This window comes from Hyperoodon ampullatus, assembly GCF_949752795.1.
Source record: "Hyperoodon ampullatus genome assembly, chromosome: 3".
Classification (NCBI taxonomy): domain Eukaryota; kingdom Metazoa; phylum Chordata; class Mammalia; order Artiodactyla; family Ziphiidae; genus Hyperoodon; species Hyperoodon ampullatus.
Window position 1 is genome coordinate 168015566 of NC_136916.1, and position 24454 is coordinate 168040019.

Sequence of the window (24454 nt, forward strand, 5' to 3'; positions counted from 1 at the left end):
CCTTTTTCTTAGAAGTAGGAAGCCACGTCTTGACATGAACAAATAAAATGCAAGTCCTAGAGACTCAGGTCTGGTTCCAAATGTGGCACCTCTGAAACCCATGGGTTCTCAAATCACCTAGACAAGGCTGCCCCTCCTTCTTTTTCAGAAGTTAAAGGAAACCTTACCCTCGAGTTGTGTTGAGCCTGAGTCAGTCATTCAGAGCAGCTCAGTGCAGAGCTCACATAAGCCTTCAGCATTCTAACTCCACACCCAGTCCTGACACCTAAGCCTCCCCACCCAGGGGAAGCCCAGGGCTCAGGGCCACCTCTGCTCTCTGCTCTGTGGAGCTGGGTCCACACACTAGCAAGTCTGTAGGAAGTTGTCCTTTCTCTTCTGAGCTATGAAACTGGGGCGGTGTATTGTTGATTTGTTGCTGGTGTTACTGTTAATATCACTTGAACCTGACGGAGAGGGCACAGTGGGAAATGGTTTGGAAGAGCTTTGTTTTAGGAAGGAAGAATTAACATATCCCCTCTGGAGGCTGACCAGAACCAGGAAATGTTTGACTTTACTCCTTCCCCTTTTAGTATAAAAAAAGCCTGAGGTCTAACTCAGGCAAGATGGTTCTTTGGGACATGAGTCCACCGTCTTTTCGGTCTGCTGGCTTTCCAAATAAAGTTGCTATTCCTTGCCTCAACAATTAGTTGCTCAATTTATTGGCCTGTCATGCAGCAAGCAGTACAAGCTTGGACTCGGTAACAGGGTTGATTCCTGAGATGGGACACAAAGGTAGCTGTCCCCACCTGTTCTCCCATCTGTGACTTGCACTGTTGACTCTCTTTGTCCCTGCCTGGGGTACCAGGATTGAAGGGAATTCAGGTCCCTGACCAGGAAAAGAAAAATGAACCCTACAAGTAAGAAAAGATGTTGAGGGCAAGGTGACAAGGGCTTGGGCCACATTTGTCTCCCTCACTTTATGCAATGAGCTCTCAACTCCACCTATTTATTAAAGGTTTTAAGATTCCCCATGCCTGGGCCCTACCTAAGACTGACTAAATCAGAACCTCTGGGGGTGAGGACCAGGAAGTCATGTTTTTTTCTAGAAAGCTCCACTGGTTATCTACTACACAGTCAGGGATGAGGGCCACTGATTTAAAGTAACTTGATACATTCCTATTCTGGAAAAGTACCTGGAAATAATCTACATCAAGGGGGATTGTTTGTTGTCTTCCAGTTGAACGGAATAAGATTCAGGCTTGATGCTCTCCCCTCCCTCCTCCACCACTATTTCTCTCCCCACCCTCACTCCTTATCAAGTTGTTAACGATGATCTCACTCTCTGGAGACCTTTTCAAGCCAGTACACAATAAACTAAAGAGAACGAGAACCAACCCCAAATGCTGAATCATCTACGATGTCAAAATGAACCAAACACAGGATCTCTTCAAATATTTAATCAGTTTGGAGACATCTGCCTTCCAACCCAGTTGTGTAAAAATTCTAAAGAAAGCATGATGAAGGGGTCCTCAAAGAAAACGTTGGGCTAAAATGGAGAGGAGACTGGGTTTGGGAAGACAGAACATAACATGTGCCTTAAGGCCTTTTGAAGGAATTCTACCGTGGCTTAAAAAAAAAATACTCAAATGAACAAGAAAGGATTAAACAGTTATACAGATTTAAGGACAACTAAAACTTCTTTTATGGATGAAAATACCAGACATGGCTTTGAAATAGACTCTTTAAAAACCCTTAGATCCTGCTGTGGTTTCTTTCCATAGCCTTCTCTGTACATGCAAGAAGCAAGCTAGCTACACCCAGCATCCCCAGGAGCATTTTGGGCCTTGGCAAAGAAGCAATCAGGGAAGAGATAGAAAGAAGGCCTGGAGGAGGTGAGAGGAAGCGGTTCACAGTTTTTGAACGTGGACTCAGACCCCAGCCAACCTAATCTATTTTCTTTGAAAAATATGGAAATAAACTGAAGGCCTTGAAAAATCACCGTCGATCTCAGGTTACGGTGCCAATGATAATGCTTTTTGATAACTGTGTCATAGCAACTGGGGAAGCATGTCCTTCAAAGTGACGGGGTTTATAATAATACAGGCGTGGTCGGGACTCGGGGCTGACTCCCCAGGAGAAATTCAGCAGGAAGGGCGTCACGTCTTTCTCGCTCTCATTCTCCCTCTGGTTTCTTCGCTTCTCCTGTCCCTTGGTGCTGTTGAGAGGCAGTGTCAGAGGCTCCAGCCCAGGGCTCAGAACGGGTACTGAGACACGTATATCCGCAGTCGGATCACAGAGCTGCCTCTGAAGTTGATGACGGTGTTGACAGTGATCATTTCCAAGTCCAGCTGTATTTCCCGGGGCCCTTTGATGGGGCGTGTCATCACCAGGGTGGCACTGATGGGGCCTGTTTGCTGTGGACGGAACCAGGGATACCAGTTAGAGAAAGTCTGACTGGCTTAAGGAACCAGGGTGAGCTTGACCCCAGAAGCTGTTGAACAATGGCAGAGAGGGTGAGGAAAGCTGTCCGTCAGGAGACGTGGCCTCTGGGATAGTCACCAAAGCGGAAGGCCAGGGGTTCTGGCCACAGCCGGCTTCTGTAGCCCCAATCGGGGCACTCCTCTTTGCCCACTGCTGGCTGACAGCCATCCCTCGATGCCAGGCTCTTCCCCCGACTTTGCTCGTGCTCCACCTGGCTTCTCCCTGCTGTCTCTTCAGGTCTTACCTGAAATATCACCTCCTCGGAGGAGCTTCTGTGCTTTCCCCAATCTAATTCAGGTCCCTATGACCCTCTGCCAGTGCACCCTCTACTTGGCCTAGGAAGGAAGGTATTCGTTACCATGTGTCATCGTCCACCCTATTTACTTGGTCCACACTAGACTATGAACTCTGTAAGAGCAAGGACCGGGGGCAGGTTTTCCTCCCCTGAACCCCCCAGCACCCAGTACAGTGTCTAGCACGTGGTAAGTGTTCAGTGACCGTATCTTGAATGAAAGAATGAATAATTGTCCAAACTAACTACGTGACTCAGGGCTGTCACTTCACTTCTCTGTGCCTCCTCTCTAAAATGAGGGTTTGTACCAGATCAGTAGTTCCCAAGTAAACAGCTCCAAAGTACCTGGGACACTTTTTAAACTAACAATTCCAGGGGCCAATTCCAAGATTTTCTGCTTCAGTGGATTTTTCGATGATGCCTGGAGAAGTGTGACTTGTTTACCAGCCTCCAGGTGGTTTTGAGCGTAGCCCCTGCTGGGGGTCCCGGCTGGACACTCTGCACTCACCTACAGCTTCACCACTCTGTGACCCTACCGCTGTGGTCCTGATAACTTCATGTGAGCTTTTTTCCTCCTCTGAATCTTTTTCTAAAGCTTTCAAGGAGGTAAGGAGAGAGGACTGATATAACTGAGCTTCCGCCATGTGTGAGGCGCTCTTCCGGCCACTTTTATGTATATGTGCTTATTTAATCCCCATAAAAGCTCTGAGAGTCCTGGCTACTCAAAGTGTGGTCCCTGGACCAGCAGCATCAGCATCATCAGGGTGCTTATGAGAAATGCAGGATCTCAGGCCCCCCTAAGACCGACTGAGCCAGAATCTGGAGCTTAACACAATCTGCAGGTGATTCATGGGCACATTAACAATTGAAAGGTGCTCATCTAAAAGCACAGGACCCAGGCTGGGGAACCTAACTGCCATACTAAAGATATGTCTCATTATTTCTTTTTTTCACTGTTCCTTATGAACTGAGGCTCCATGAGTTAAGTCATTGCTTCGGGTCACTAGACCAGTCAGGGGCAGAGACAAGGGATACCATTCTGGTGCTTTTATCTGACCCCAAACCCCAGGCCTTTTTTACTGCACAACAATTATCAGAAAAGACTGATGTGTATTTTACTTCTTCCTAGCACTGCCCTGAAGGACAGATGCTTGGGGTCGGGGGTCACTGTAACAGCCAGAGAGTGGGTCCCTGGAAAGGAAATAGCATAAGGGAACAGGACATGCTGGATAATCCCTTTGTACAAGCTGCAGAGTCCAATGCTGTGCCCAGAAACTGAAAGCAACAAGCTCTGCAAAATCAAGAAACTTGGCTTGTTTAAAGCCACACCAGGCATTTTATCTCGCTCCTTGAAGGGGGGGCTCCCCATAAAGTTCTGGACATCCCCAAGAGCTGCCACAGGTAGGACAAGGGTGGGGCAGGCTGACAGGTGCCACCCAGGTGGTGGGACCTCCCCTGGGCTATCAGCAGCTTTACAGCCAAGCCATTTCCTCTTGGCATCAGCTCCCTCCATTCCCGTCAGCATCCGCGCAATTGACACCCTCTCACGCAGAGGATCGCTAGCACTTCCTTGTCAACTCTTGCAAAACGTGGGAGCCCTGGGCCAGGACTTCAGAGGGTACAGCCAAACAGGGTAATGCCCAGGACATTTACATATACAAATATCTCACCAGCTTTCCCTGTTTGCATGAACAAAGGCCAGGAGCTGAGGACCCTGAACTGAGGGCAGAGGCCTCTGGAGGGAGAGCTGCAGAGGCTGGGACGGGGAATGCAACAGCTGGAAACTTCCCAGCTGTCCCTTTGGGCTGTCCTTGTAAATGTCTCCGGAGTGTGAGAGCATCGTTGCCTCTCCTATTTGCAAGTAATCTCAGAGCTCAGACAGTCTGATCCCCACCAGGGTCAGATCTACAGCAGCCTGAGAAAGGCCTGCCCACAAGCACACAGAGGACTCAAGTGCCTGCCAAGAGAGCTAAGGACCGACATCTCCGCTCCTCACTGGGCTTTTAGGGCAGAGCCAGGGCATGAATGAAATGGGCCTCCCAAGAGGCTCTCGTCATTGGTGGACTTGGTGGTCACTGGTACAAAATGATGACGGTGACGGTGATGGTGGTTGATACTAGGCATTTGGTTACGACCTTGCATACCTCCCTTATTTAATCCTCATAACCCTACAAAGTAAGTAGGTTAAGTACACTAGCACATGGTACTAGAGCATGTGACTCCAGAAATCAAGCTTCTGGCCACTAAGCTGTACGATAAGGTCTCAAGTATCTCTCAATTTCCTGACGTCCCATGGCACTTACTCTAGTTGAGAATCACTCCTTTGCACTGTAAATGTTTGCCTGGTTGTTTTCCCCTCCCTACCATAGTGTGGATTCCTGCGGGCAGAGGCCACATCCTGTTTGTCCCTAAACTCTCAATGCCTGGCTCAGAGCTGCATATGCAGCGGTGCCGAATTAACCTCCATGACAGAAGAAGGAGCGAGTGACTGAATACTTGTGAAGCTGCCCTCATGGGAGTAGCTTGCAAACAGTCCACCCGTTGTCTGGCTGTCTGTCTTCGTGGCCCTCCTCCTACACTCGCTCGGGTCTGTTCTGAGCCAACTCGCAGGATGGCACTGTCTGACATGGGGCAAGCAGCCAGGCCACAGCAAGTCAGCTTCCCTTGGCCCGGCCACGTGATCCCCGTGCACTTGGCCACAGTCTGTACCCTGTGACCGTGCTCCTTCTTCTGGCCCTACTTGTGTCCCTAAGTCACCTGGCCAAAGCCAATCACCAGTTCTCTGTCCAGGGCTCAGTGTGAGACAGATCGCCAACAGGGCTTATGAAAGGGACATGCGCCTGCATATGCACCTGTGCATTTGTATGCATGTGTGTGCACACGTGTGCATACCTGTACCTATGCATACAAGCAAGTGTGTGCATGTGAGTGTGTGTCCATGAGAGTGTGTGTGCATGAGTGAGTGTGCATTTGGTGGGTGTGGCTGTGCATACCTGTGTGTGTGTGTGCATGCGTGTGCATGCATGTGTGGGTTTGTATGCATGTGGCTTGCCTGATGTGTGAAATGAAGCTCTTCCCAGGTGCTCGTAATACAGTCAGTGACTCTCAGGGTGGCAGAGCCTGAAGAGCCATCAAGCCCCACCCCTCACAGGATGCTCCAGTCCTTTGAGCATCTCTGACCCCTCCAGGGCCCAGCAGCCCACAAACTCTTAACAACAGTAGCAGCAGCAGCAGAAACGATGCTATCGATACAATCATAACTAATGCTTATTGAACACTTTCTATTGTTATCTCAATCTCGCCTGAGACCCCAAAGCTGGAAAAGTAGGTGAAAATACCCTGCATCCTAAAGAGAAATGTGAGAGTATGTACAGATACTGGTGGTAGACTGCCTGGGTTCGAATCCTGCTCTGGGGCTTCCTAGCTGTGAGATCTCCGGCAAGTTACTTCACCTCTCTGTGTCCCAGTGCTCTCATCTGTAAAGTCGGGAAGGTCAAGCAGGCCGCAGAGCACAGGATTGTGGTGAAGATGAAAGGAGTGATACATGAAAAGTACTTGGCGTATGTCCAGCACCGTACAGGATTTGCTGCCAGGGCTGTCTGTGTAGTTCCTGTTGCTGTTGTTATACGATATAAGTGTATTAAACACACTTACCAGCCCCAAAATCAAGCAAGAGGGGCCTTCACTGTGGGTCCCTTGACATTAAGGGATGCAGAGAGCAGCACCAGCTTTCCTGGAGAAGTCTAGGGAAGAGAGCCCCAGAGCTGCCTTGCACCACGGGGAGGAGACGGGGCTGCAGGGAGCTGGCTGTGGGTGTCCTGAAGGCCCAGTGTAAGGTCTGCCCGCCAGGGTGAGGCAACGCACACACACAAAGACTTCCTGAGAGAGAGGTTTGCGGTGACAAGCGGCCAACTAGAGGCCCTCGCGCACATCTGGGGATGGTCCGTGCAAAGTCCTCAGGGAAATCTCCAAAGAGCCCACAAAGCATCCCAGGAAAGCAAGAGCATGTGGGCTCTGCCCCAGAGAGAGGAAGAAGGCCTGCCTGCCCCTTCCCTCCTAACCACTCCCCTTCCACCATCTGCATCCCCAGAACCCTGGAGGAGGGGCCAGGGCAGCACGTCAGCGTGGGGAGGGGAAGAGGAGGCAGTACAGAGGCCAAGCTGGTGGGGGGGGAGGGGCTGGTGGGGGGGGAGGGGCTGGTGGGGGGGAGGGGCTGGTGGGGGGGAGGGGCTGGTGGGGGGGAGGGGCTGGTGGGGGCGGGGAGCGGGGTGGAGCTTTGCACTGAAGGAGAGACTGGGCCGTTGAAGTTTCCACGTAAAGCAGCTGGGACTTCTGATATGGGAAAAAAGACAATTTAATAGTAACTGAAAGTGCCTGCGAATCTGATGGGATCCACCTGAGAGCTCATCCAGGTGTGTGCAGGTTCAAGTCAGCAGAGTGAGAAAAAGAAAGTTACTGAATGTTCCATCCTGCTGGTTTGATAAAAACAGCCTTTCTGTGCTCCAGGCACGGCGCTAAGTAGATGATCTCATCCAATCCTAAAGTAGATACTGTCATTATCCCCTCTTTACAGATGAGGAAACTGAGGCTCAGAGAAGTTAGGTAACCTGCCCAAGGTCATACGGTTGGTAAGTTATAGAATGCAAATGAGGCAGGTCAGGCTGTCTCCAGAGCCGACATTGGAATGACTCCGTGGGGCCTCCTGAGGAGGGCACTGCAGCTTTGCACAGCTTGGAAAGGAAAAGCCCTGCTTGCTCCAACAGATTTCTGTCTTCCTGGCCCCATGCCCTGTGGCTTCATGGGGCCCCTACACCGAGCCTGTTTTCTCTTCCCAGGGGCAGCCTTCGAGATCTTTCCAGCCAGGATCCACCTCCCCATCCCTAAGTTCCTTCAGCCATTCCCAGGGCAGGTCTATGTTCCCTCACCCGCTTTGTGTCCTGACATCCTCATCTGAATAAATACTAAAGAATTAGGGCCCTTCTCAATGTTCTCAGAGAGAGAGCAAACCACATACAGCTCAAAGTTTTGTGAGTGTCAAGGGTCCCCTAGTTGCTGTGACAATCCAGGCACTAGAGGAAGCTGCCGGGAAGGGGCCCTCCCACGTGTTCACTCCACCTGTAGAAGAGGACAATCTTCTTCCGACCCCCCTACCCCCCCACCCCACCACTGCAATGTAGCTCTTACAACTCAGCCTCACAAGGAACATTTGGGTCTAGGGTATTTTAGGAGGTGGTGACCTGGAAGTGAAATCTTGCCAAGACAAGGCCACTTCCTGCAGATCTTCTAATCTGCTGGGGGTGGGGTAGGGAAGGGTAACCGGAAGCAGGTAATGTGGGTGATGGTATTTTAAATTCCCAAGAGGGGCATCTCTGTGCCCTGTGATTGGGACCCACTGTGTCTGTACAAATGACAGAGGCCAGATTGGAGAATTCTGGTGGGCTAGGTTTATGCTCGGGGCGGGGGGTGGGGTGTGGGGGTGCGTCGGGGGGTGGAAAGCCCCCAGAGGCTCAGGCAGGTGGGCTGTGCTGGGTGGCTATGGCTTATGGGTTTGGAGAAAGGACTGACAGAGGCGCAGCTCATCTTTTTCATCTTGAGAAGTTCCTCTACCCTCAACTCATTCCATCATCTTCCAAAGCCCTTGACCTCACTACACTGATCTACAGAGGCTGGGTCCACAGGTATGTTATCACACATGACCCAGCCCTGTTAGGGTCTTGCCAAAAACGTATTAGTGAGGAAACAGGCACAATACCAGCTCCTGGGGCCTTTTCTAATCTGTTCTAATCCTGCTTCTGAGACCTCTCTGTTTTCAGACAGTCCCAGCACCAGAGGCAAGGACTGGAAGATTCTGCCCGGGGCTAGGGAGAGGACAGGGAAAGAGCTCAGATATGTGGTTCCCTTACAGGCCAGTGGGCTGTGTCCCATGAAAGTGGGTAAACTTCTGAGTCTAGCACCCCACAGGGGCCCTGGAAGACCACATACTGTATTCGTTAGTAATGCAGATTCCTAGGCTGAATCATGGCCCCCAAAAGTATCAGGTCTTAATCCCTGGAACCTGTAAATGTTATCTTATAAGGAAAAGGGATCTTTGCAGACATAATTAAGTTAAGGATCTGGTCACGGGGAGATTATCCTGGATAACCTGGATAGGCCCTAAATCCAATCACGTGTCAATTCTAAGAGACAGAGGGAGATTTGATACACACAGAAGAGGAGGAGGCTCTGTCACAATGTGACAATGGATGCAGAGATTGGAGTGATGTGGTCACGAACCAAGAAATGCTGGCAGTCACCAGAAACTGGAAGAGATAAGGAATGGATTCTCCCCTGGAGCCTCCAGAGGGAGCATGGCCCTGCTGACATCTTGATTTCAGGGCAGTGAAAATGATTTCAGACTTTTGGCTTCCAGAATAAATTTCTGTTGTCTTAAGCCACCAAGTTAATGGCAATCTGTTACAGCAGCCACTGGAAACTGATACATTAGGCCTTAGCCACCACCTTCTGAAATAGATTCTCTAAAGAGGATGCTCTGGAATTCATTTTTTCAACAAGTACCCAAATTCACACTGAAATGTGAAAAACATCGCTCTAAGCCAGGGGGCTCTAAAGACATGTGATCACCCCAGAGGTTGCAGGAGATGAAGCTCAATAATAGAAATGGTACAGTATTGAGTGTATGTAATTTACAAAGAAGCAAATATATTTTAGGATGTGTACTCTAAATTTTTTTCCCGATATGGATAAGCTGGTGCTGTCCAATCAAACTTTCTATGATGATAGAATTATTCTATATCTGAGCTAATACAGCAGCCACATGTGGCTACTGAGCCCTTGAAATGTGGATAGTGCAACAGAAGAGCCTAATTTTTAACTTTACTTCATTTTCATTAGTTTAAATTTAAAGAGCCACGCGGCTACTGTGTTGGACAATGCAGGTTAGAGCCCACTTCTGTGAGGAATGCCTTTAAGTTCACTGCCATGTATGTGCCATGAGGGCAGGGATTCAGTACTGTTTTGTTCACTAGAAGTCCTTCTAGTTTCTAGAAGGCCATAGTAGGTACTTGATGAGTATTTGTCAAATGAGTGGATGGAAAAAATGGATATGTGAATTCCTCTCCCACAGGATTGCAGGAGGAATCTGAAGAAGAATATACATATGTAGATAGATACAGATACAGGTATAGATAAATCTATATAAATATAACTGAATCACTTTGCTGTACACCTGAAACTAACACAACATTGTAAATTAACTATACTACAATTTTTTTTTAATGATTAAAAAAAAAAAGAATTGCAGGAGGAAAGAGACCTACAATTACATCTTGGCCTGATTTCTCACTGCAGTTGAGGATTCTGAGGCTCACAGAGGAGAAGCAACTTTCCCAAGACCACACAGAAAGTGAGAGGACCCAGGACATTGGAGTCTGACTCGCATCCACTTCCCTCTCCTGCCTTTATACCTGCCCCTCCTGGCTGCACCCTGGCCTATTTCTAGAAGCATGTTCCAGGCTAGACAACAGAACACCTTGTTGAAGATGGTGACCATCACTCAGCACCCCTTCTTACCCGCATATAGAATTCTCTGCCCTCATTCCCAGACTTGATCTGGAAAATGTAATAAGCCCCGGGGTAGCGGGTCGTTGCTTGCATTTGGAAGATGTCAGCAGGAACAGAGCGTCCAGACACCACGTCCATATCCCGGTACAAGATGGTGAAGGGCTGGTCTCTGCAGCCAGGATTCTCAGCGGGACACATACAGCGGCTGTTGGAAAGGGAAATCATGTGAGAGCTCGGGAAATCCTTTCCAGATGTTGGATGTACATACTTCCTCACTTAAAACACTGAAAAGGAGGCCACCCCATTTTTACCATCCAAATGCTGTAACTGTAGAGGCTCTCTACTCCCGGCTCTGGTCTAAAAGCTCTCCAGCATGTAGGTGAGCTCCCTGTTTCCTAGAGAATGGCCTGTTCTGGCCAGTCAGCTATTCTTGCTACTAGAGCATAAACCTGAGATGTCTGGTTTTCAGAACACTGGGGCCATCCTCTAATGCACTTCACATTTGTCACATATTTAGTCAGAAAAATGGGCTGCATAGCCCTTCACTTCCCCAGCCATCCATACTCATTGAGAAATTTTAAAAGTGAGAAAGTACATTAGACTGACAGGTCTTGAGTGGTCACTCTACATTTTCTATTGCACTTACCCCAGTCTGTGTGGAATATAATTCAATATTTTCTTTCTCTAAACAAGCACTCAGAACTCACTATGTATAAGATACAACATTAGGACATGACTTTAAGATTTTAGGACGTTAATTGCAACAATAAATAAGATCCTGATCTTAAATTCACTCTCTAACAGGCGAAATAAATCACAGACACAAATATCTCTAGTACAAAGCATCTAATGTGAAACACTAGTAATAGCATTATCATAGTATGAAGTTGACTCATTACCAAGGTATGCCTGTTATAGACACCCCTTGATTTATCCTTAAGCACCCCCATCTCTCACCTCATCCTTGAGACTCCCCCTAGGGGGTCAGAGTGCATAACAAGATGAGAACATCTGTTGGTCTATGCCTTGGTGGCCAAAACTGGGAGTAAGCCTTGCTGGGCTTCTGACACTTTCCCTAACTTCCAATCTATCTTCAAAACCTATCGGTTCTACTTCTAAAATGTAGTCCAAATCCAACCACTCCATCTCCACTGTCAGTGCCCTGTCTCACTCACTGTCTCACCTGGACCTCTGTGATGGCCTCCTGTGGTGGAGTAAAGGGTGCTCCCACTCCAATCTATTACGCCACAGGCAGAGTGCCCCTTGTGGAACATGAGTCAGATTATGTCTCTGTCCTGCTTCAAGGTTCTACGGTGGCAGCCATCGCAACTTGGACAAAAACGAAACCCCCATTTTAGCCTCTAAAACCTCATGGGGTCTGGTCTCTGTCCGTTTCTCTAACCTCCTCTTGGGTCACTGTCCGTGTCATTCATGAGGCTGCAGTTTCTTCCGGTCCCTGAAGACATCAAGGTCACTCTTGTCTCATAGTCTTTGCACACACTGTTCCCTTTGCTCATCCACCCTCTGTTAACTTCGACGCCCCTTTCCATTCCAGCCCAAGGGTCATCTCCTCAGAGGGGCTTTTGGATTATCCAGGCTAGACCAGGTCCAGCCTACTCTTTCATTTTGTAAATTTCTGTTCTTCCTGTTCACAGCCCCTATTACCATCTATGATCTTGGATTCATTATATGACAATTTGTTTACTGGCTTCTCCTCCACTAGCATAAGAGCAAACACCACAGCACCTGGGAGCAGATGTGGCACAGAACAGGAGCTCAACTAACATTTCATAAGTGAATGTATAAAAAGAATTTTTAAAGTTTAGTTTTTTAAGGCTCCATCAAAATATCCAAGTCAAAATGTCCCGGGTGCCAAAATGGCCGCATTAAAATGTCACGTGTCACACAGAAAAGAATTGTTTCCTAAAAGAAGCTTGAAGGAGGGAGAGATGGCTCCTAGCTGAAGAGGATCACAGAGAGCTGGGAGAGGTGACACTGGAGCTCAGATCTGAAAGATGGGGCAAATCTGTCCATGTGACAATGGCAGGAATGCCTTCCATATGACAGAATATTCGGGCATGGAAGCCAGAAGGCTGGACATTCTGCGGCATGGGTGAAGGTGAGAGCAGGTCCTGTTCAGGTTGGTGGGAGTGCAGGACACCTGAACGAGGAAATGAGCTGGATGGGGGTGGCTGGAGTGAAACTGGAATGGGGCCTGGAGACAGGGAGTCTCCCAGGGTTCTCAGTGGCTAGTTGGGGACCTCGCCAGTAACACCAGCTCAGTGCTGCAAGCTGCACCGGGTCAGGTCCCCACCACAGACAAGAGTGGCCTGGAGAAACCCAGGGAGAACCAGGAATGGGAGCTGATGAGGGCAGCCTGAAGCTCTGCTCTGCTGCAAAGGGCCCTGGAACCAGAAATCAAAGAACCCTATTCTAAAGGCTACTTAGAAGCACAGCTCTTAGCAACAAGTGAAGACGTCACTAAGGGACCAGCCTGTCCCTGCTTTGTCCTCTTCTGTCCAGCTTTTGATCAGAACAGGAAGCACACTGGTAAGCTGTGGATTTCTCTTAGAAACTGCATCCCTAGAGGGCATGAACGATAGGCATGTCCATTCATCCCTTTATCTCCAGTGGGAGGGCTGGGCGATGCTCAGGGCATTTGACTGGAAGAGAGAAGTGCAGAAGACATCCCTGCATGTGTGCATGTGAGTGTGTGTGTGTGTGTGTGCACACGCACACACGTGGGCTGAGGAGGAACTCAGATGGTTAAATAGGAGTTAAAGAGAAGGAAAAGGAATTCCTAATACACCAGGGGCAGAAAAACACAGTCCTAGAGAGAATTTAATTCTCTCCTCAACTCTAATATTTGCCATCTGGTGACTTTGTAAAATCACTATTGTGGGACTTCCCTGGTGGTGCAGTGGTTAAGAATCTGCCTGCCAATGCAGGTTTGATCCCCGGTCCAGGAAGATCCCACAGGCCGCGGAGCAACTAAGCCCAGGTGCCACAACTACTGAGCCTGAGTTCTAGAGCCTGCGAGCCACAACTACTGAGCCCATGTGCCACAACTACTGAGCTTGTGTGCTGCAACTACTGAAGCCCGCATGCCTAGAGCCCCTGCTCTGCAACAAGAGAAGCCACCGCAATGAGAAGCCCGTACACTGCCAGTAAAGAAAGCCCGCGCGCAGCAACAAAAACCCAACTCAACCAAAAATAAATAAATAAATAAATAAATAAATAAATAAATAAATTTTAAAAATCACTATTGTGACATCAAAAACTTGATTAGAGCAAGCTAGGTACCCTCGGTTATCGAGAACTCTCTAGCGACCTCTCTAACCCCTCACTACTCCTAGCAAGGTCCAGGGAGACTGGAAGCATCCGTTTCACCTGGGGGCTTGTCTGCAAGGCTGTCTCACATCACCCCAGGCCCACAGAATCAGAATCTGCCTGCTAACAAGATCCTAGGTGGTTCCTATGCACGTGACCTTTGAGAAGTCCAGCTCTAAAAGACTCTGTGTATCCAGAACAAAGTCACTAAAGAGAAAAGGAGGTCCATGAACCCTGCCTCTCCTTTTGGTTAGCTTTCTAGAAAATCTTCATATAGCTCTGGCATGAGTGGGGGAGTGGTAGAGAACAGTGTGTGTGTGTGTGTGTGTGTGTGTGTGTGTGTGTGTGTGTGTGTGTGTGTGTGTGTGTGTTGTGTAGTAGGCAGTAGGCCAGGTCTCCCATTGTCCTGGACGTACACTCTCCTTTATACCACACTGGCAGCCTTCTGAACCAGGCCCCTCACCATGTTCCCATTTCCCAGGGGAAGCCATGACTTACTTATCGCTGATCCGCAGATAAGGCTCCTCACAGCGGATGGGGTCAATGCACTTGAAGCCCCCTTGCAAATTGTAGCAAGTTTGCTGCAGGATGCACGTGTGGTTTCTGTGCTCACACTCGTTGATGTCTGAAATGCACGGTAGACAAGAGGCTGAAGCCAGGCAGCACTTCCAAGGTGACAGTCACAGGCCAGATGGGTGGGAATGGGTGGGTGCTGCCTGGGTCTTTCTATAGAGCTATGCTAGCCAATATGGCAGCCACTGGCCACACGTGGTCACTGAGCCCTTGAAATGTGGCTAGTCCAAACCGAGATGTGCTGTTAAGTGGAAACTATATACCAGATTTCGACGACTTAGTAAAACCAAAGAATGTAAAATATCTTATCAAAAATTTTTATATTGAGTACATAGTGGAATGGTAATATTTTGGATATATTGCATAAATAAAATATGTTCTTAAAATTAATTTTACCTGTTTCTTTTTACTGTTTTAATGTGACTAGGACATGTTACTAGGACATTTTAAATTACATATGTGGCTCATATTTGTAGCTCACAATATATTTCTACTGCCTGGCACTGCTGTGTGGAGAATTCTTGCTTAGTGTTTGGGTTAGGCAGTTTCAAGGAACTGAAAATGAGTCTGTTGCTCAGCTACCAGCCTTCTCCACTTGCCCCAGTGAGTGGAGCATGGGAGGGAAATCATCTCAAACAGCCAATCTGGAGGAGACCCACCCCTTTCACAGCCTGGGGTCCTGACCCTTGGAGGGACACAGCAGTCAGAGGTGAGAGGTATCCCCGGCATCCATTCTCTAGGAAGTCAGTAGAGAAAAGCTGACCAGGCTTCCCTGCAGGGGCCATGAGAAAACCTGCTCATGGACCAGGGCCAGGCCATAAGATGCCCTGGTCAGGTCTGGAGCAGTCCCCAGAGGGGCCGCAGAGATCTGCCTGGGAAGGCATGACCAGCCACCTGTATCTCCAGAGTTCATTCCAGAAGCGAGAGTGGCCTTGTCCTTTCTGAGGCCAAAGGATGGATTGCAGGGCAGGAAGGCACCAACCCAGGCATCCTGCCCAGAGCCTGCCACTCTGGGAGTCACCAGCACCCACTCACGCCCTCACCTCTGTCACCTTCCCCAGGTGAAGACATCCAGGTGACCCCCCCGAGCCAGCCCCACCTCACACCTCCCCTCTGAACAGCCTTACCCTGGCAGCTTCGGTTGTCATCCAGCAGGATGTAGCCAGCTGGGCAGGAGCAGAAGTACGTGCCAGGCTGGTTCACACACTCATGTTGGCAGAGGAACTCAGAGAAGCTGCACTCGTCCATATCTGGGAGAGACAAGTTACACCTGCTGTTTATAATCACAGACTACCCAGGGATGGGAGCTTAGTGCTATTCCAGCTTTATTTATTCCAGCTTCCACACTCTCCTGACACATAGTATAGCTTTACTGCCAAGAAGTTGCTAATTCACTTCTTGAACACTTCTGGTGATGGGGAGCTCACTACCTATCAAGGCTGCCCATTGATATTTGGACAGCTCTAATTGTTAGAAAATTCTCTCCTACATGGAGTTGAAATCTGTCTCCATCAATCTTCTAACACCCTTTGCCTCTGGCTCAGCTACATCATCTACTCATCACTGGCTCATTTTTGCTGTATAGGTGAATCCACCCTCCACCTCTGGAGGTGAGATTTGTTTGCCTGCTGGAGTTTTCTGGGTGCAGAGCTCTTCCCCCAGACCTAAAAACATTCACTGGCCCCAGTCTTCTGAAAGGGCAATTTTACCAGGGCTAACTCCCCTCTAATCTCCTGCAAGTTGAGAAACAATATTATTCCTAAAATCACAACTAAAAGGGACATCTCCAGAAGGCCAGGGGATGTGAATTATAAAACTTCAGGGACTTCCCTGGTGGTCCAGTGGTTAAGACTTCGCCTTCCAATGCAGGGGACAAGGGTTTGACCCCTGGTCGGGGAGCTAAGATTCCACATGCCTCCCGGCCAAAAAACCAAAACATAAAACAGAAGCAATATTGTAACAAATTCAATAAAGACTTTAGAAATGGTCCACATCAAAAAAGTCTTTTAAAAAAAGCAAACAGGGCTTCCCTGGTGGCGCAGTGGTTGAGAATCTGCCTGCCAATGCAGGGGACACGGGTTCAAGCCCTGGTCTGGGAAGATACCACATGCCGCGGAGCAACTAGGCCCGTGCGCCACAACTACTGAGCCTGAGCGTCTGGAGCCTGTGCTCCACAACAAGAGAGGCCGGGATAGTGAGAGGGCCACGCACCGCGATGAAGAGTGGCCCCCACTTGCCACAACTAGAGAAAAGCCCTCGCACAGAAACGAAGACCGAACACAGCCAAAAATAAATAAATAAACAAATGTGGGGTTTAAAAAAAAAAAGAAATTACATTTAAAAACCAAACAAACAAAAAACCAAACAAACAAAAAGAACTTCATTGTGTCCAAAAACCTCCTTGAAAGAGAAAACTGGAGTGGCATGGGGTGGCCCTCCTGCCTCAGATGATCCCTGGGACGTGGGACCTGGCGCTGGGCCAACTCTCCAGCCGCAGAGGTGGGGATGTAAAGGGGGAGCCATAGAACTTTTAGACTGTGGCCGCTGATGCAGAAGCAGGCGTTCCAGAAAAGCCAACTCTTCATCACACACAGCGTTTGGCAACAGAGCCCCCATTTGAGCCTCATGCGATAAGTACGCCAAAGAAAACATGTTTTTCTTTCATTTGTTGTTTCCCGAAAACTTGCTTTCTCTGTTTTCCCCATGTGCCGTGTCCTCGGATTGCTCTCTGGAATCACCCAGAGAGGGTGTCAGCGCACGTGAGGCTCCTTCTCCACCATCTGATAATTCCAGGGGTTACATGCCTGACGTCTCTCACATTCGAGAGGGAAAAACTCCTTCCCTTTTCTCCCAGGGGCCTTTGGGCGACAGGTTATGAGCCAGCAGAATTGGGAGGCTGACTTGAAAATTTAAATGATAGGGAGGGTGGGAGGGAGACGCAAGAGGGAGGAGATACGGGGATATATGTATATGTATAGCTGATTCACTTTGTTATAAAGCAGAAACTAACACAACATTGTAAAGCAATTATACTCCAATAAAGATGTTAAAAAAAAAAACCCTCACACTCAGTGAGTCACATCTGCTCTGTCCTGCCCGCCTCCAGCTCCCCGGGAGCCTCAGAGAGTCTGGTCTTGGCCCCAGCCAACCTAACAGAGAGTGTCCTGCTTATTTCTGTTAAACTTGTAGATTCCATTCATACCTTTAGTAGAAGCAGTGGTAAAACCTGTCATTTCCTGAGAGCTCGCTATGTAGCAAGCCCTGGCTTAGATGCTTTACATGCCTCATTTTATTTAATCCTCACCTCGGCCCTAGAAGGAGGTGCAATTACTAACCACACCTTACAGAGAGAAAATGGAGGCTCACAGAAGTTAGGTAACTTAACTAAATTCCTGATACTGAGTAAGCAGGAAAGCTGGGATTTGAACCCAGCCAGCGGCCCTCCAGATCCTACACTTGTCAGCACAGTGCCATAATGTCTCCCTAAATGTAAATCATGCTCAGGACTTCAAACTGGTGGATCTGGGGAGTCCTAGGGGTGGGAAATCCCCTGAGCGGGGCTAGCCCCAGTGCAGATGGAGAGGGTAGCACCCATCTCCACCTAACAGACCCGCTCAGTTTATCTCGGTCAAAATCCCCAGACTTTACTAAGGGCTGTGTCTCCATCCTCCACTTGAAATACAAAAGCTGAAATACAAGGCTGGTTCTGGCAGGGAGCCCACATGAGGCCATTTTCACACATCCACATGAGAACCCACCATGGTTTCCAGGGTCAGCTCACTTAGCAAATCTCTAAGGGACACGGCTAGGAAGGGTCTGGGGCTGCACAGAGGGGCCCCACCAGCTGGGATAACACAGTGAAGGTAACAGTTCCTGGGGGCCAAACAAGCAGCACAGAAAGGCAGTAAGTAGGAGGGGAGAGACAGCAAACTCCCTGAAAACATCCCTGCCTACTCTTGGGCCAGCCCTAAAGCCCGCAGTGGACAAGAAAGTGGGCATCGTGGTGAACGTGGAGAAGCCGGCCATTTTGGTTAAAGTGAGTCAACTGAAAATCTTTGCCAAACCACCAAGGATGGCTTCTTGAAAAGCCAAAAGTCCCTCACACCTACACTTAGAGAAAGTAAGTTAACACATAATGACACTTAGTTACTACAGCTCATTTAATCTTTATGAGCACCCTGTGAAGGTGTTTGTTTGTTTTGTAACAAATGGGGAAACTGAGGCTCAGGAAGTGACTTGGCCAGGGAAAGTACTAAACAGGAGAACCAGACTTTGAACTTGGCTCCGTCTGATTCCACAGTCGCTCTCCCATACCTCCTGTGCAGGTGGCCGATAACCATCTGTGGATGGGCAGACAATTCTCCAAAAATGAATAATCCCATCTCATCATGCTAAACTTTCCACCTTTTAGTTCCTTGGCCCAGATTCCCCAAAGGAGTGCCATGGCAGGAGGAAGGGGGCGGGCGGTGAAATCTAGGAAGAAAGTAGCTTTTCATGACTGAGGGTATTTTATGGCTGTTTCTGGGACTGACATTTAATCGATCTAAGGCTCTCTGTAACTGCCTACTTGCAGCTCTGGCTTTCCTGGCCCTGGGGAGAAGTGTTCATTTGTTTCAGAGAATTCTGTCCCTAGAACACTCCAGTCCTAAGTGAAGCTATTACACAAGTCCCATTCATGAAACCCAGGATTAGGAAATTTTCCACTCTGGAGGACAAAAAGATTTTCACACCCTCGGGTATGGCCCACTCATTTTGAAAAATACAGGGAAGCATCATTAATTTGTACTGTGATCATTTACAATTGCTGTTGATGCTAAAACTGGATGGAATAGAGTTTAATTCAACATTTACAAAAAATAGGGCAAGAAAGAAAAGAAGGAAAAATTAAGCAAAGGACGAGCTGTACGTGGCTCTGTGCAGGATGCTACAGGAACAAATATGAGTAAGATGCTGTCTCTATTCTCAAGAAGTTTACAAGAGTTTACACGTTTCTAAGAAAGTTATAATAGTGTCCATACGCTAGCTCGGGCAGAGTCATAGTTTCTTGGGCTTGGAAGGAATTTGAGAAAGGTCAACAGAGCCATCTATGTTTTCACAACAAATTAAGATTTTACTCGTTCAACATCCAATCATTCATTAGTTGATTTACAAACTAGTTATTGCATGCTCACAGTGTGCCAGGGCTGGAGCTAGGCACTGAGTGTAGAGATTTTAATAGTTTACATACACAGTCTCATTCATTCAACACTCCCCCTCCCAACCCTACCCTGTGAGACTTGCTCTTATTCTTGCTATTATTCTATTAGTACTATTTGAACTACCCCCAAGACTTGACTCAGTGCTGGGTGAGGACATATAACTCAACCCAACATGGGATATTAGGCAACTCCTTTTCCTCTTCAATGTCATGTCAGACCCTAAAAGGTAGCTCCACTGATTTTTGCACTAAGGGTCAAATGACAAGGACATGGGACTGCACTCCACCTTTCGGGAAGTGACTCATCTCTGTTTTGTGTGGTTGTGACCCACTGCACTGGAAAATGTCCCAAACTGGAGATGTGTCTGGGAAATGAGAGGAAACACCTGTGAAGAAAGCCCCCGGCCCTGTGCCCCTAGTACAGGTGGAAGTCTCCAACGCCAAGCCCATTACCACTGCAATGAACTCCATCATCCTCAAGTTCATATCCCGGGTCGCAGCGGCAGATGAAAGAGCCATAGGTGTTGACGCAGGTTTGCACGCAGGGGTTCTCAGTTGCACACTCGTTCACATCTGTGGAAAACCAAAGCACATCACCAACCATTCCCACAACAGAACGTTTGTACTAACCAGGCAGTAAAAGGCACCAGCAACAAAATTACTACCACTAGGAGACCAGATCCACAGGCACACTCCATCTAGGACCAATCAGATGGAGAGCTCAGACCCCAAAGTGCTCACTGAAGAACCAGGGCCTCCATTCATATGTCCCTTCTGGGGTTGCAAGCTGGGAAGGGTGGAAATGGCATGTATACATATCATATACATGTATACACAGGTACACGTATACACCTCCTAGGAAGTCCACTCTCCAAGGCTCACCGACGGGAATTTCTAGGCAACACCTGCTCTTTCCCATCACCGACTGAATTCATCCCCAATTAGCTCTTCCCTCACCTCCATTGACTTTGAAGTTCCAGGTAAAGAGGTAAATAATCATGACAATTTAAATAATAACTCTATTCATTACTGCCGTGGACTGAATTGTGTCCCCTCCAAAATTCATATGCTAAAACCCTCACCCCCAAATGTGATGATATTTGGAGATGGGGCCTTTAGGAGGTAATTTAAGTTAAATGAACTCATAGGGTGGGGCCCTCATGATGGGATTAGTGCCCTTATAAAAAAGAAGCACCAGAGAGCTTGCTCTTGTTCTTTCATGTGAGACATAGGGAGAAGGCGGCCACCTACAGGATGGGAAGAGAAGCCTCACAAGCACCCAACCATGCTGGCACCTTAACCTTGGACTTTCAGCCTCCCCACCTGTGAGAAAATAAATTTCTGTTGTTTAAGCCACCCAGTTTATGGTATTTTGTCATGGCAGCCTGAGCTGGCTAGGACAGTTACTCAGAAATAATGTCACTGATTATTACAAAATGATCTCACACTCACAGGATACTTAGAGCCCTGTTTCAGGACCATCACCCCATGTTACAAGTTCAGTAGAATAAGGAGAAGACCACAAAGGGGTACAAGGAAACTTTAGGAGTGATGGAATATTCATTATCTTGAGTTGGTGATAGTTTCATGGGGGTCAAAGTGCATGAAATCATGTACCTTTAATAGTGCAGTTCATTTTATGTCAATTATATGTCAACAAAGATGTTTACCTCTGTTTTTTTTGTTGTTGTATTTTTCTTGCGGTACACGGGCTTCTCACTGCTGTGGCCTCTCCCGTTGTGGAGCATAGGCTCCAGACGCACAGGCCCAGCAGCCATGGCTCACGGGCCCAGCTGCTCGGCGGCATGTGGGATCCTCCTGGACCGGGGCTCGAACCCATGTCCCCTGCATCGGCAGGCGGACTCTCAACCACTGCGCCACCAGGGAAGCCCAGCTGAGAGAATTTGTATCCCCTTCAAAGTCCAGGTTAACCTCTGGAGACTCTTAACAGAGATTTGAGGGCTTTCAGAGCTAAAAGGTAAGTGGCTTGAGAAGTTTTTCTTAAAGAAGAGGGCAATCCCAGGCCCACACAGCTCCTGCTTCCTGGCATTTTTGAAACTTTCAGAGGGGAAAGAAAAAACAGATGGCCATGCATGGAGGGTGGCCATGCATGGAGGGTCCAGTGAGATACCAGTCTCCACTGGTGCCCAATGGGAGTCTAGAGGCTGTCCACCCAGGAGGCCAGGAAAATGTCATGGTGCCAGGCTGTCGAGTGCAAGTTCAGGCAGAACAGCACTAATGAGCATTAAGGGCTGCAGTCCTCGGCTTCCGGCCAGATGCTGGCCATGCAAGGTGAATGAGCTTATGGCCCACCCTCTCACAGCTCTCAGCTGCTTGTGCTTCTGCTCCCTGGGGCCCTGGCTGCCCTCTCCTGCCAGCCCTGGCATGCACACGTGCGCAAATGCCCTTCGGAGTCCTTTGGGAGAAGACCACATCCCACTCCAACTTGCTGGACAGGAAGGCTGGACCCTTAGGCTCTACACTCATCTCAGAGCTGTGTGACTCTGGCCAAGTTGCTTAACCTTTCTGAGCCTCGATTTCCTCATCTGCCCTGCCTACCTCATAAGGTTATTGTTGGAGTTCAGTGAAATGAACAAACGTGACAGTGTTTTGAAGAGGGAGGGCAAAGCACTCTTCCTTGCTTGAGGTGTTAGGAATACAAAAGCTCGCCAGAGTATGTAACATCCTGTGTTGCCGCAGGCCCTGCTGATGCAATATCCCAGTGGCCAAGTGCCCAGTGTCCAGGCCTGGAGGCCGTGCCTGCTGCTTTATCACACTGCTGGACTTGGCACTGCCAGGTATGTTAACTGTTCCTCGTCAAAGGCCGGTCCCTGAAGGACACATGGGCCTTTTGGCTCTTCTGTGCGTGGCTGTTCCTTAGTGGGCGCTGGGGGAAAACCTGGGCTGGCAACTCGAGCATCCAGCCCTGGCACAGAGAAGTCTGCATCTGCTCTAAGCTGCTTATCACAGCAGCAAAGGAGCCAGGTGCCTGCTCCCTGCTCTATCAGCTCCCTCAACCTCCAGCCCAGGCTCTGCTCTCAAAAGAAAATGAATTCTCCTGGCGAGAGCAACACGGTCGAGACTTCTTGGAACAAGCAGCAGAACCAACTTTGGAAGAGAAACTTAGAAAGAATCCAGGATCCAACTCTTTAACGCTGATGCCTTCCTGTTTACCCAATGATTTAGATACGATTAAACTAATGGAGACATAATATCCTCCAAGTAGCTGGCCAGGAGCCTGCCAGCCAGACCTCGAATGGTGTGACAAGGAAATGGATCCTGCAAAACCTGGTGACAGGCTCCAAACAAAGACCTCATTCTGAGTCTCCGGCGCTGCCTCCACCCTGGATGGGGCAGCTGCCAGGGCCTGGAGGCCTGGGCAGCGGGCTGGGGGCGGGGAGCTTGAGGCCAGGCAGGACTTGCACTGATTCTTGGGTCTTAAGTCCCCCACTCACTTCCTGAGCAGAAGAAACCTTCAGATGGAGGCAATAGGCCTGGAACTCGTTTTTCTTACCTATCTGTATTTGAAGTGATCATGTGAAAGTCAGAAAATGCCTTTGTGTCTTTCATTCTGTTACTGCAGGGATTGCTGGGTTGTAGGGGAAGTGACCACCACCTCCGGACGCTCTGCTAAATAACAGGCCCTCCTAACACGGGTGAGGGGAAACTGTACGGAGAGGCATCAAAGTTGCCCGTGAAAACCCTGCATAGAGTGTACCTGAGTATTTCGCAATTCATCCAGAATCAGGAGCCCTCTCTCCTCATCTCTCTTTGGGCCTCAGGAATTGAACTCAGGCTATAGGACATGTGAGAACATTTCTGATTGGCCAAAAAAGCTGGCAAGGCTACTTGTGGATAGCAGATACAAAGAGAGAAGCAAATCCATGAAATCATAAGCTCCCAGCTGGTGGATGACTGTGGTTCTAATTTCAGCAATACTCAGAGGACATTCTGACATGTTTCACATAACCTCAGTTAGGATCTCAGGTTTCCGTAAACAGTGGGATGGGCAGGCAGTGACAATGAGTGGAAATACACTTTAACAACAGTGTTTCCCACCAACATAAACTGTCAGACTCTGAAGAAGACAGCATCTAGGGTTTCACATTGTGTTCCAGTTATCATTCACATCACATACCTTGGCAAGACCTTCCATCCTCGTTGAGGGTGAAACCAGGGTTGCACGTACAAGAATAAGATCCAGGAACATTCGCACACAGCTGCTGGCAGTAGCCATAGCGACATTCATCAATGTCTGGAAACAGAATTGCAAGCAAGGTAAGATATTTTTTCTTCTCAATCACCGATGCCACCCCAGCATCATTACTGCCTGTCTCTTCTGGAGCAGGATCACAAAGGGAAGCATAGGGGAACGAACACAACAACAGCACCTACTAAGTGTCAGGGGTGGTGATGCCCTCTGGATTTCGGGCTCAATCTCTCTACCATCCTCTCTGACCCATCTCAGTGCTATGAACACCTGAACCTATATTGAAAGCTGTAGAAGAAATTTCTGCTTAGAGTGGAACATTGGTCAAGATGGCCTCTAAGATTTTATGCAAATCTAAGATTTAACGCTAAGGTTTATCCAACACCAAGAGTCACTCTAAGATCCTACTTAAACGTGTCATTGCCCTGGAAAGGGACAAGTTGGCTTAAAGTGTAAGAGGAATCCATAGCCTGGCTCCTGTAGGCTCTTTGCCAGCTCCACTAATAATGAATATGTCCAGCTGTCAGGAACAAGAGTGAGTGTAGGCCAGGTCAAGCTGGGTAGCACTGTGGTCTGGAGACCTATGAATCCAGGAACACAAGGATGCCGGAGCTGGCCTTGGATCTCCTCCTTGTAGCAGAGCGGAAATAAAACTCTGGATAAACACACCTCTTCCAAGCCCTGATTGGCCTTTCCTGAGCAAGCAGCTATGTGGGTGAATGGTTCCTTTTAGCAGAGCCACGCTGACATGTACCAGTCAACAGGGAGGCTGATGTCACTGGGAAAACACTTCTCAATACCCCAAGCTGATGGGCTGACGGGCTGACAGCTG

At 48.6% G+C, this 24454-nt stretch overlaps 1 protein-coding gene across 8 annotated transcripts in view; it reads right to left on the minus strand.

The window, feature by feature from the left end:
- Positions 1 to 2231: 2231 nt before the first annotated feature.
- Positions 2232 to 24454, minus strand: part of FBLN5 (fibulin 5) — a gene marked incomplete at both ends in the record, with an annotated part of 83920 nt that continues 61697 nt past the window's right edge. For 4 of the 8 annotated variants that reach the window (XM_079699782.1, XM_079699780.1, XM_079699784.1 and 1 more), the window contains 6 exons: positions 2232 to 2393; positions 10322 to 10517; positions 14141 to 14267; positions 15343 to 15465; positions 19866 to 19985; positions 23551 to 23667. In XM_079699782.1, the coding sequence (XP_079555908.1) occupies positions 2232 to 2393; positions 10322 to 10517; positions 14141 to 14267; positions 15343 to 15465; positions 19866 to 19985; positions 23551 to 23667 (845 nt within the window). The remainder of the gene's footprint in view (positions 2394 to 10321; positions 10518 to 14140; positions 14268 to 15342; positions 15466 to 19865; positions 19986 to 23550; positions 23668 to 24454) is intronic. The other 4 variants (XM_079699781.1, XM_079699779.1, XM_079699778.1 and 1 more) reach the window with 2 other exon arrangements.